The sequence below is a fragment of the Orbicella faveolata genome, unplaced genomic scaffold (genome assembly GCF_042242905.1).
Source record: "Orbicella faveolata isolate gen_17 unplaced genomic scaffold, um_ofav_v1 contig_3, whole genome shotgun sequence".
NCBI lineage: Eukaryota > Metazoa > Cnidaria > Anthozoa > Scleractinia > Merulinidae > Orbicella > Orbicella faveolata.
In genome coordinates this window covers 17180112-17193983 of record NW_028301558.1, presented here as the reverse complement: position 1 = coordinate 17193983, position 13872 = coordinate 17180112, and the positions used below count along the sequence as shown (strand labels likewise).

The 13872-nt window shown below is 38.2% G+C and overlaps 1 protein-coding gene across 1 annotated transcript; it reads right to left on the bottom strand.

The window, feature by feature from the left end:
- Positions 1-443: 443 nt before the first annotated feature.
- Positions 444-13154, bottom strand: LOC110060851 (lysine--tRNA ligase-like). The gene is made up of 16 exons (XM_020767661.2): positions 12778-13154; positions 12630-12696; positions 12472-12540; positions 11011-11173; positions 10546-10716; positions 10062-10165; positions 8838-8963; positions 8095-8214; positions 7869-7929; positions 6786-6887; positions 6204-6389; positions 5388-5473; positions 4361-4446; positions 2941-3067; positions 1893-2036; positions 444-1243 (listed from the first exon to the last, which is right to left on the bottom strand). The coding sequence occupies exons 1-16, from the start codon at positions 12930-12932 to the stop codon at positions 1148-1150; spliced, it is 1863 nt and encodes a 620-aa protein (XP_020623320.2). The 5' UTR covers positions 12933-13154; the 3' UTR covers positions 444-1147.
- Positions 13155-13872: the final 718 nt, after the last annotated feature.

Here is a 13872-nt window from a genome sequence, read left to right as displayed (position 1 = left end):
CAATAGGTAAACAACACAAAACGATGCCCCTGGCTTTTAAACAAGAGAGGTGCAGATCATTTAAATTTCCCTTCTCAATCTTTTTAGAATGTTTAATATCGGAGAATATTCTTTTATGGGAATTTAGTTTCCCCCAATACTGGGCCATTTTCGATATATTAAAATTGTAACATGGCTCCGAGGTTTGGGAGAATAAAACAAAAGAAATTAATTATTCATCACTCGACCTCGATGTGATTTCTTTTGTTTTATTCACCCAAGCCTCACAGCCAAGTTAGAATTTTAATGTATCGAAAATGGCCTAATTCTCCAGTCATGTACTTTTTGTAATTTCTGTGATTTATTTACTTGTACTAGCATGACAAAGTATTATTAAACTTAAACTTAAACTTAAACAAGAACCAGTCACTATAGAGGTCTTAAAAAAGGTGCAAGTCCACAAGCTGGGCTAGTTGACTTTATTTCAATCATTATTCCCCACTGAAGCTGGAAGCACAATGAGTAAAAATAAGGACAAGGGAATAATTATTATTGTGCGAGATACGCGGCCACAGCAGGTTATTAAATAACTCGATTAAAATAACTAATTTTGCTACACGTTAGGATAGTATAGCTACACGATTCATACACTACAAACCCAGCTTACTGTTCAACGAACAGATTACCGCACTACTTTCTACGCAAAACGTAACTTGCGATCAGGCGATCGTTTTTTTTTTCTCGGCAGGGATGAAGAGGAGGTAAAAAAGAAAAAAGAAAAAAAAAAAACGCCTCATCACACGTCAGAGAAAACGTCAGATTGACGTGAGATTTTTTATCGTTCTCTAGAATAAACGAAAACAATTATGAATTTCTGTAAGATTTCGAAATTCCTTTGAAAAGTCAGAGAGAACTTTACAGTGCTGTCCGGACTGTTCGTCACACATGGTATGACACAGATTTAATTGAATGTTCCTTTCTAAAAAGAGAAGCACATTGCATTGTCCTGAATCTTCTGCTTGGTGCATTTGTTTGTGCTTTTGCTCTTCCACTTGACCGTCGGTCATCTTTAATGAATTAATGACCATTATCTAATGGATTATTATTAATATATTTTTTTGTCATTCCTTTTCAATCTGTGAGTAAATTGGCGAGGCCAAGTGTATTTTTACTTCTTCTCTTTTTCTCCTGGATTCACTTCTGTCTCGTTTTGTTCAGCTGGTCCCCCGTCATCTGGCTTCATGGCTGGGAAGAAAAGCACCTCCTAGGACAAACAGAATAAAAGCTTAATCCTATCACTCTGGATTCAAATGGAAATTCTCCTTACGGATCTTCATACATCTTTATAGGTATTAGTTGCGAGAACTTACGTATAATCATCAAAGACCGATCTCGTATAGTGTGACGTCTCGCGGTTAGCGAAAAAGAGGTGACCCAGATTTAAGATGTAAACATTGGGTGCATTGCCATAACAAAGTGTAGCAACATAACGCATTATAATAATTGTCCAAATGAGCTCTTATCTCTTGGCACCCTCCTCTTCCTGTGAATTTTTGAATTCTTTCACAACACCAAGGCAGCAGATTAGCAGCTGGTTATGAGTATACCCTAGCCTACGAGCAGGCTCGCCTTCGAGTCGCACGCGCGAGCAACGCGATCTGACGGGAGAAGTCTGGTGTAGAAGTGCTTTTCTCGCTGCTTCGCCGTTCGCGCGTGTTCTCCCCAAACGTTCGCTCGCAGGCTTGGTATCCCCTGCGCTTCTTTTCTTCGTCGTTTTTCGGGTCACTTGGTTTGTCGAGAAAGACGAGGCCTAGACAAAAGCATCGATACGACTTTGCAGCATTTTTCGTCAAGGATACAGCTGTAACGGAACTGGCCAAGACCTGGTGGACATACATGTAACTAAAACAAACCTTGATATTGTTCGAGTCTGTCAGGAACATGGTCAGTCTGTCTATCCCCAGGCCCCACCCGGCTGTGGGTGGCAGACCATATTCAAGAGCTGTACAGAAGTTTTCATCGACAAACATTGCCTCGTCATCGCCTGCAGCTTTGTCCTAAGTGAAAGCAAACACATTCAGTTTTTTTTCTTTATTCTCTCCACCTGTGTAATTGGTAGAGTATCGATATGTTGATCAACATCTGAAGCCTGTGAACAAAGTTTGCACAACTGTTGTCCAATAGTTCAATGGATATAACTTTTACAACCAATAAAATCACAATATTCTTTGATAAGTAATGAAAGAGGCCACGCTCAAAAACAGAAATTGTCCTTCCCCACCACATATTTTTTTCATCTTAGTTCTCAGAATTTGGCGGTAGATCAGTAATGCTTTTCTTGATTCTCCCACCTGTATACTTTTAAAATTAACTAAGTATTGATGATATTATGTGGCAAGTTCAGATGTTAAACAACATCGAGACTGATGTTCCCGAGGCATGAAACAACGTCCATCCATTACAAGGGAAGCGCTGTGATTAACTTGGATGTCGATCTTACCTCACATGATTTAGTTGACAGTTATGGCCTGATGGCTATGTCCCTTGCCCAGTGAGGTGAATAACGGTATTAACAATGAATGAGTGAAAGGTGCCAAAAGTATATCAGGTTATCAAATGAATGAGCGTAATTAAGAATTTACACAACAAGTGATACTTGAAAACTCTTAAAACTGCACCCTAGCCTTTAGGTGAGTGCAATTTGAAACAATTTTAAAATATCATAAGTAGTGTAAATCCTTAATTTCTGGAGATTTCATACGATTACTCATTATATAACGGAATAAAGTATGGATGCACTACTCTCAGCCAATCACATTGACGCACTTTTCTCAGTCATATCATAAGGTTCTTAAACTGAACTCTTTACCACATGATCGAAGGCGTTTTGACTACATGCACTGACTTGATAAAGAGTTAAACAACTTCGAATAGCATGTATGTAGAGTTTGATAAACAAACCTTGCTTTGAAGCTGAAACATCTCTCTCTGAATGACAGGGTCATTTAATTCAGTGTATGCATTGCACACTTCTTTGTGACAAATGAAGAGCTCAAATCTTTCAGAAAGACCAGGAACAGATCGATGCCTAGTCAGAAAAAAGGAACAGCAACACAATTTCAAACTGACAACAAAGGACAATCTTTAAATGCCCTCAAATTAATTAACAATTTCCTTACATCTACATGTACCTCCACTGAGGCCAGGTTAGCCCTCAATAACCACCATTGCCCCAGATTTTCTCTCATTAGGGAGTTTTAGCAATGACGACGGCGACGCCGAGAACGACACGTTGTAAAAAAAAGTATTTATAGTTTATCCTCGAATGTCGCAACTGTGTAGATCTGTTCAGTACGCCTATCGCTCTAAAAACTTGCTCAGGCCAAATACGTAATGACAGCGTTCAATTTAAAAGGAAGACACGAAATATTCGCCATTGCGGTATACGTTCTCTAAAATACCTACGACTGTCATTTCACGTTGTTGTTTTACAGAGGACGGCAAAGAAATATACAAAGATTCAAAACGCACGTGCAGAACAATGTGGTTCTGCTCATTAAACCCTTTGTTTGGTGACGTTCTCGTTGCCGTTGCCGTCTTGGTTTGCTAAAACTCCCTATTATCTGGCTTTCAGAACAAGATGGCAAGAGTCTAAAAAAATATCTTGGTAATGTTCTAGAACACTAGGGTTTGAAATTTCTCATTACTAACAAAGATTAAAAGAAAGTCTTGAGCCCTAGCTTGGCAATCCCGCATAGCCTGAAATGCTAGTCATCTCCTTTATGCCTTTAGTCAACAAATATAGAATGTTTCCAAAATGCAGTTGAACCATCAGCTACTTGATACTGGCAGCATCAAACAGACTGTAGCTCATAAGCTCTGTCAAGGAGCTTGCTTTAACCTCACGTGAAATAGTCCACTGTAACTGAACTTAAGTGAACTTGCCTGGTGAGGTCAGTTTGTGCCATAATGGTTGCACTACATTGTTACTGCATGCTAACCAGCAAGTGTCATTACATTACAATTGATAGCATTCAAAATTATCCTCAATGGCACTCCTGTTAGACTGATTAGCATTGCAGATAGCCTGTTTATGGTCAGCGCAAGCTTTCATTTGTAGGTAAGTTTAAAACTACATGTATATGAGATTTACTGTCATAGAATGTAATTAAAACTGCCAAACTAAAAACTGTGACTCTAACTCTACTTACAATGTGGGGGATGTTAAATGCTATTTTGTCTAAGGAAAGTGTGAAGTTAAGCTGAAAATTCCAGAGGGGTGAGGGCTCAAAGCAAAAACTTTCCGTAGGGAGGGGCCCTCAGGGGTATGGATATTTTCTGGAACAATACAAGCCACTGGGGGATACATATTTTGACTTACCACTTTGAAAGTGGACTCATTATTTGAGGATGATCAATGAGGAATGTTGGGCTGGCAAATGTCTCCTCAAGGAATTCTCCAACAAGCTGACATGCAAAAAAGATTAATAACCCTGTTCAGCAAATATCTGGAAGAAAAATTGTGAGCTCTACAGAGTGTTAATTAGGCAACTTTTGAAGCGCAAAAGTGAGCTTCATTTCATTGTCAAACATTTAGAATTTGCATGTTGACATGAAGGATTGAAAGGCTCGAGTGACAAACCGTAGAACTTGAGAATCATGATGTTTGGTAACAGATGTAACAATTCACGAAGAAGAAATGACATGACATTTATTGAACTAACACAAAGAAAAAGAATGTGTTCCCAAGGCATGAAACAGCTTCAATCCACCACAAAGGAAGCGCTGTGATTAACTTGGGTGCTGATTTTACCTCACGTGATTTAGTTGACAATTAAGGCCTGAGGACTATGTCACTTGCCCAGTGAGGTCATTCACGGATAGAAGAGCATGTGCATGATAACTTGGCTATCAACCTTACTTAGAGGTTAATACAACAGCCGTTACTACAACTGCCAACCATGATAAAAAAAAAAAAATTTCACTGAGAACAGCAAAAGTGAGCAGTTAAATAAAAGGAAGCCAATTTGTGCTTCATCAATTTTACTTTTGTCAAGGCTTTGAAAAGTGGCCGTCCAAAATGTGCTATAGGGCCTCCTCAAATAAACAATTTATAAGGCAACATATAATAAATAAAACAATTTTCTTTAATAAGAGGCCGTCCACAGGATGCCTGGATGCCCATCTGGCTTAAAGCCTGCAACTCATTATATCAAAACTTGCTACATGCAATCTTTAAATCACCAACTTTTTCTTCATTTTCACAAGAAATTTAGATTTTCTTTTCTCAGGTGCTACATGTAATATGATTCCGACTTTTATTCATTTTGAAATACAGAGTTTCCCTAACTTGTACACAAGTTTGTCCAAATAAATGATGTAAATTACAGACAGACCTTGACACTTACCTTGTCTAGGAGTCTTGTTGTTGTTCTTGGAGGACTGCAGTCAACATTATGCTTGACACACAAGTCATCAAAAAATTGTCGTGTTTCTGAAAAAAAGAAACAAAAGGCTACACTGTAAATACAAATGAACAATCAAACAATATCCAATATTGTCATGTTGCTTTGCAGAGAAGTGTTTTAAGGCCTTAACAACTTTATTTTCTTTGCTTTCAACATGGAGAAATAAAATTAAAACACATTTCAATAGATTAAGAAAGAAGAAAAGAGCACGCAGAACTGGGAGAAAAAACCTCAAAGGAAATAAAAAACATTTAATGACAGTTCAAACAAACCCAAAGCACACGATTAGAGGGAAGTGCTTAACAATCTGGTGATGGGATAACACATGGTTGGCACAGGGTTTGGTATTCATTCTCATCTTTGCTCTGAGGGTTTATCCCTCCCCAGGTTTTCAGCTTTTCCACAATCCGAAAGACTCAACACTTCTAAATTCCATTTTAATCTCAACACAATTGGCAAACAGCCTTTCCAAGGGAAGCACCACTACCAATTCCTATTATTTATAATCTGAGTTGATCACAAGGAACATAACAAAAATATAATTTTAAGTTTCTTGTCAGGACAGAGGTAAGGATTTAAAGATTTCAGTGACACACTCCATGCCTTGTGTTTCTTGGCTCATTTCTGGCTTGTTTATAGGTGTGGTTTATTTGAAAAAAGCACACTGTAGTTCAGAGCAGTCAAAGGGTGTCCCCTCCCCACCCTCAAAATGAAAATAGAGTGAAAAAAAAAAAAAAACTTAAACACTATCATTACCTGGGGTCCCAAAATCAGATGGTGGTGGTAACTTCACATTCAGCACCTTTTCAAGATCAGGAATCATGCGCACTCTTCTGAAGGGTGGAGTGAAGTCTACTGTCAGAGGTTCACCCATGTTTTCAGGGTCAGTTGCATTTGGATGATATGTCACCACATAGCCACCTGTTAATGACTTGACCAAACCTGAAGAAAAGCCATCACAGAGATGAAAAATGTTCTCAGTGCTAGTCATTTGCTCACAATACCGTTTAGATCACAATGTTATCTCTGCACATCGACCATAGCTTGGTCTGGGAGTCTACAGAAAATCACATGAACTTCCATATCTGACTTCACTTTCACTCCTGATCTCTCTTCCTATTTCATACATACATGTACAATTGTACATGAAGCAACCATGTCAAAACAGGATTAAAACATTCCAGGCTTTTTTGCACATTATCTTTAACCTTGAACTTTCAAAACTCTGCTCTAAGGAGACCAAACACTACTTTTGTCCAAGACCTTTTTAACATTTTCTTTAGCGTGTTTACAAACACCGGATTTATTATTAGACGAGTCTAAGTTGTCGTTACTTACCAGATAACATGACTTCTGTTAACTCCATGAGATCATTGTAATCTGCATAGGCCATGTAAAACTCACAGGTGGTGAATTCTGGATTATGCGTCATATCAATACCTGGAGAAAACAAGAGGGATGATTTTAAGTGAAGAGTTATTTATTACATTGATTTCTTTCGTCATACATTGAACTGGAGTATGCAGTGTTTCTGCCAGAGTGCACCATTGCAGGAATCCCGCGTTACAATCAGAGATGGCCCCTAGAAAAATGAAAAAAGGGCCAATTTGGCCCTTTCCTTTTAAAAGACTGCAGGCTTGGCACAGGCATAATATTTCAAAAGCCATCTCAGGGCTCGAAATTGTGATCGATACGGTCCCCAATGCTACAAGCATTTCATCCTTGGCGACCAAAAATTCTGGTTTAGTCGCCATAATACGGCATAATGGCGACTACATTTCTCTGTGTTGACAATCAAAAATGGTTATTTTGTCACACATTATGTCCTTCTAGAAAATCATATTGAAAGATCTTTGTTTCTAAAACATTCAACATAAGAAAAAAAGTCAATCCGTCCATTTGCTTTGCTGTATTGATTCTCTCATATCAGAAAACTTCCAAATGGCTGACCGTGGTTGAAATCACCCTCTAATGCATTGCAAACCCTTGATCATTGACTACGTCATGTTGGCCTAAGGATTGTTCTCTTGTAATGCACGGATCCTTCCTACTAGTATCTGTTTCAAAAGAAACCTTATTGAGTAGAAACCCTTCAAAAAGCAGTTACTATTAAATTTTACCATAGATCCTAATAAACTGCTTTATTTTCCTTGGTACCCTGATGCACTTTTTTCTTCTGTAGCTTTCAGTTTATTGGCCCCTTTCCTAAAAAATTGGCCCCTCAAAAAGATCTTCAGGGGCCACTTTGGCCCTCAAGTAAAATTTTCTGGCTGAAACACTGAGCATGTGTACATTTCTATTATCACAGAAAAATGAAAACTGACTCTACTTGAAGGCAGTATCTCATATAGGCTTGCAGCGATCTTTTTGTTGCTGTTCTGTACAAAGCTATGTAACTTACGTCTCATTAATGTTGATTACCTTCATTTCTAAACTGTCTTCCAATTTCATACACTCTATCAATGCCTCCCACTACAAGCATCTGAAAAAAGATAAAATAAGAAATATTAAATATGCAAGTCTCTTTAACAGTACAGAAAAGACAGCGAGGAATGCAATATATACCATGAAACATTCCCCTCCTATCCTGAAGTGTACCAACAACCCAGTATCAGATTTAGTTACAGAATGATGAACATTAGCTGACCTTGTGGTAAAGCTCAGGTGCTACTCTCATGTAGAGATCCATATTCAGGTCATTATGGTGAGTGATGAAAGGTTTGGCTGTTGCTCCACCTGGGATCATGTTCATCAGAGGGGTTTCTACCTGTAACAGATAATCACAACATTGTCAGAAAGATTCAGAGAGCACTCTTAATTCCAGGAAAAAAAAAAAAACCACGATACAGGTATTTAATTTGTTGACATAAATGACTCCTGTTATCAAAATTATAACCTCTTACACTGTATACTTATAAATCATCTTTACTTTTACTTTTGATGTACAGTTGGAAATAAATTTACCGGTAATTAATATATTTTTCTAGAAGGATTGTCACCAGTTACTCTCAATGAGGCTAACTTGGTAGCCTAATTCCACAATATTAAACTATTCAAATACAGTACTGAATCTTAGGGGACTGAATCACAATAAAGACACTGTCAAACACCTCAACATGATTTATTTTGCTTTAGTTAGTTCCCTAAACCTTGCAGGCCTGTTAAAACTTTAATAATAAATTATATAAAAATTGGCCTAGATGGCCACATTAAGTTTGTTGTTGTTGTTTCTTTTTTCTGATGGGAATCCTATAGGATTACCAGGAAGTCACTGAGGTTTATTAAAACCGATAATTATGTGCTATATGTTCTCAAGTTTGTATGTGCCATTATTTCATACCCTCACTGAGGGCACTGAAAAGCAACAAAGAGCCTGCACAATCCACTTACTTCTAAGAATCCTAAAGTATCAAGGAATTTTCTGACATAGTTGATGATCTTTGCCCGGACAATAAATTTCTGCCGTACTTTGTCATTGAGAATGAGGTCTAAATAACGCTGTCTGAACCTTGTTTCCTGCAAGAATGAGGAAGAAAAAGAAAAAAAACATATGTTCTTATTTAGAAAGGTTACTGTACATTAACAACCCACTTCACACCTCTGCTACAATGTTCTAATAGAAACTTGCAGGTAGAACATATCATGCTGATAAATCACATGTTCCCAAGGCATGAAACAGCTTCAATCCACTATAAAGGAAGCACTGTGATTAACTTGGATGCTGATTTTACCTCACGTGATTTAGTTGACAATTAAGGCCTGAAGACTATGTCACTTGCCCAGTGAGGTGATCAGAGACAGATATACAGTGTGTACCTCAAGTGTCATTGTAATGTCTGTAGAATCTGGCCACATTAACGATGCACTGTGAGTGGTTTTCAATTGAGTGTCGTAAAACCAGTAATTTGTCAATTAGACTACTCAGCCAATCTCAAACCGTATTAAAACCAAAACCAAAACCAAAGTAATTGCGTGATTATTTTCAACACTCAACAAGCCAAATTGGAGTTTCAAGAATTAGTGCAATTTGGGCATGCTTTTTTATCCCTGATTTATTCTCTTCTTTTGTTTTACAAAAAGGAGAATAAATCAGGGATAGAAAGCGCATGCCCAATGCAAGTTAATGTACTACATGTAATTCTTGAAACTCCAATTTGGCTTATTGAAAACTGCTCTTATTACCAGTCAATAATTAAATTTAGAGAAAATGTTATTATAAATAAACTGCCAACACAGTATGCATGCACTGAACTAAAATGATGTGTGAAATAACATGGTGTCCATATCCAGCCTTTATTCATATGTATCACGACACCTAATTGTAACAGATTACAAAATGTGCGGTTCCAAGAAAATAATGTGACTGGCAGCTCTCAGCTGGCTTGACAGATGTCTGAAGAGCACTGCACTAGAATCACAGAGGACATGAGTTTGAATCCAATCCAACCTGAATTTTTTTAAGGCCTTATTGTTGCAACTGCTTTAGTTGCATGCAAAACTGTGATTATCTCTCATGTCTTTGAATCTTTCTCCTGCAGTTCAATTTATCATATTTCATGCATTTACTTGCAAACAAAGCACCCTAATTAATAAGCTGGAATCAAACATAAATACCTTGTCTTTCAGTCCAAAGTGAAGATGCGGAAGCATATGTAGACAGGGTGATAACAATGTTACACTTGAGGGCAAAATGCTTAGTTCACCTTTCTTTGTTTTTCCTGTTAAAAATAAACCAGTTGGACATTCTAAGGATATAGCAGTTTCCTTAAGGCTTTAATGTAGGGTGATCACCCAGGTGAGGGTAGTTCTGAGAAGAAGAACCCTCTACCCCTAAAACACTGCACCAGTATCGCCAAGGTCATGGCTTCAAACCTGGTCAAGCCTGAATTTCAATTTTTTCAGGCTTTAATTTCACAACTGCTTAAGTTGCCTCTTTTTTCTCCTCTTCCTTTTGGTACTCTTCTACTTCTTTTCCATTGCTTGGAGTGATTTTCAGACCCTTAGGAGTCATAAAATCAAGATCTGTAGGTCATTTGGTGTGTAAGAATGAAGTTTTCATTATCAACATTTTCATAGTCATACATACAAATGTATTAACCTGGTTTTCCCTTAATTCCGATGATGTCACCTCGTCGTATTTTATTGTGCACTTCTGTAAAATCTTGTTCCGTGGCTCTAGCATCTGCCATAACTTGAATCTTAACTCCTTCTCCTCGTAAATCATAAAATATCAGCTTAGCGCCAGATAAACGTTTTGCATGGACCCTACCTGGATCAAAGAAATTAGAAAGAATAAATAAAAGAATAATGAAAGACTATTTTCATAACATGGTAAAATACAAATTTATTGCCGCATTAGCTTCTCAGTGTTCCCCTCCCTTCCCTGTGGTAGTGTTTCCTTTTTCTTTGTTCTGACTGACAGTTGCAAGGATGTTCTTGTTAACCACCCAAGGACAACAAGGACAACATTATTAATGCATCATGATTTTAACTTTGAGACTACAGTACATTGAAGAGCTCACTTTTCACAAAGGAAAAAAAAATATTAAATTTGGAAACTAACCACTAACAGTAACCATGTCCTCTGCCCAAGTCCCATCTGCAACATCTTTGTATTTTTCAATGAATTCCGCTAACGAAGTTGACACATGAAATTTATGAGGGTAAGGCGATTCAGTGCCAGCCTTGAGCGCCTGAACAGCTTGGCTTCGAATTTTATAGTATTGCTGTAGATGATAAGATCAAAGTAACACCAACATTAAAAGTTGCTTTCAATAAGCATTTCTGCCGTTGTGATAAATTTCTAAATCTAGCTCAAAGGAAGGAGGAAGAATACTTGAGGATATGCGTAATGGAGATTATTTTTAGGTATATACAAAACTGGTGATTAGGGTGGTTTAGGGGCAATAAATGCTCCAGGTTGAACTTCTTGGAGAGTGCTGCACTCTTTGGGAGGGGAGAGAGGGATGGTAGTGTATGGTGGTACTCTGAATCTGTAAGTGTAGCAGACCTGCCAATCCTCTTAGCCTCCTTTCGCTAAGAGACTCCAGACTTCATTTTTGCTTTCCAGGTTCCCCCAGCAAAAACCAATTATGGTTGTTCATATCAGGGAGAGGGGATGACTGATCCACAATAATAATAATAATAATTGTATCTATAAAAAAATTCTTGATTGTCATTGGCTCTCTGTGCACCTATTTGTCACGGAATTGGTGCGTGATCATGTGGGTGTCCAATTACAGGTACCCAATTTGAATGTTTTGTTACTGGATACCCACGTGATTTGCGCGTCAATTACACCTGCTTTAATGGCTTCCTTAGCAATGTTTCCTACAGACATTTTTCCTCAAAAGAACTTCCCAAATGACATGTTTAATTCCGAAATTTGTTATAAATGCGATTAATTAGTACTTGGACCTCACGTTGTACAATTCAAGGAGTAATCGTGCTCGTATTTTCAAATTGGCCTCGCACTTCTTGCTCGTCCTATTTTGAAATTACCCACGCAATTACTCCCTGAATTGCACTCCACTAATTCCAATTATCCAATAATAATAGGAATTTTGGAGGCAGGGATAGGGGAGTTGAATAAGTTAAGAAATTTTCACTGGGGTTACATTTGAATGTATAATATCTTAACTGCTTCAGTTATACCTCCTCAATTGTTTTCCTTGAGTGTTTCACCCTAAATTGAATTGGAGCAGAATGCTACGGGTGCTGACCAAACAAGGATTATCCTATACCCAGGGGACTTCCGTGGGCGGAATTAATAAATGATGCAATGCTATCGCAATATAAGACTTTAGCTTACGTACACTAAACAATAAATTTTCTTTGAATAGCCGGCACAAATAATGTCGCACTAAATATACTTATCTACAGATGCAGTTCTTCGTTATTTCGGGTGAGTCGTAAGATCGAATAATAAAATATCATGAGAACGGAAGTGAGCAATAAAAAAAATTAGGACCAAGGTCAGGTTTAAGCTTTTAAACACGAAAACTCGAAAGGAATTTCCTCTTACATTCGGATCCAAAGATTCTTCGTCCAATTCATCCTTCTTTTTGTTCTCGGAAGCTGGAGTGCTCTGCGTCTGGGAAATCAAAGACTTTCATTGAGTAAAATTAAACAAACATTAAGCACGTGCGCGAATCAAGAGTGATTTTCAAAGACATAGTGTACCTTCTGTGACTGTTTGGCTTCCTTTTCTTTGGCTTTCTGCTCCGCTTTGAGCCTCCTCTTTAGCTCGCTGTTATCCACGAAGAAAAAAATACATTCACCAAATTGTCTAGAACAAATGTCACTAATTAAAACGAAAAAATAAACTTACTTCTTGCTGATCTTTTCTTCGCCACCGGCGTCCGCCATCTTACTACACGAAAGGAAGCCCCGCTGTGTCCTGAATTCTGCCCTCTGATTAGACGACAGTTGATTAAGCCGCCAAAGCGCACGCGTAGTTCGTGCAAAAATCACCCGCGAAAACATGCTCGCGATTCCGTGAAAATCGTGAAGGCAGCACACCTTTCTGCCGTCCAATTAAGCCTCATTGTAACTTAATTCACTCTCCTTGCATATCTCGGCTTTATTTCTAAGCATCAACGTCCAGCTTTAGTCCACATGGGCGCGATTTCCTTCTCAAACAGCCACCGTAGCTTTACCTCTTCCTTGTAGCACCAGATCTCGCTCTCGAATGATTATTCATACCCAGACCTCAAACTGATGTGAAGTGTTGCCGATTTTAATTAGGGAGGGGCCAGTGGAGTAGAAAGGTCTAGCAAAGGCTTGTTTTAAATTAGTTACCAACTTCCCAGTGCTTTTTTTCTACTCCGGTTATTTAGCAGTTTGGCCAGGCAACACTTTTAAACATTAGCTTGTATAATAATAAGAAAATGGGAGGAATCCTGACAAGGGACAGCCGTTGTGAAATGGAAAAATATAGTTTACTATTGCACAGGGGAGGGGTGGGGGGAGGGGAGCCATGCCTGGACAATAGCATGAAATTTTAGGGGAATTCAGAATTGTATGCTAAAACAAATGTCGCACATGAAAATCTTCCTCTTATTCTCTTATTCACTATTGAAGAAATCCCATGTTTTTGTCTTTCAAAAACTGTGGGGGTAATTAATTTAATTTCCATTCATGACAAGCTTCAGGGAAAACATACCATACCCCTTCATTGGAAGGGTTTTGACTCCCTCCCACCCCCTCTGGGGATACTGCATTTCATAGGCCTAGGGTCAGTTTGTTCTGCAGTTATTTGCTTTTCTTATGCAAGCAGCATGACAAATAGTGCATGTGCTGTCAGGGATTATGACATAGTTACAGAACATTAATCATCTCAATGAAGCCAGTGTCCACAGAATTTTTTTTTACTACAAGTGATGAGAGTATGCAAGAGCAAGAGCAGCCATGAAGCAGGTGCAAA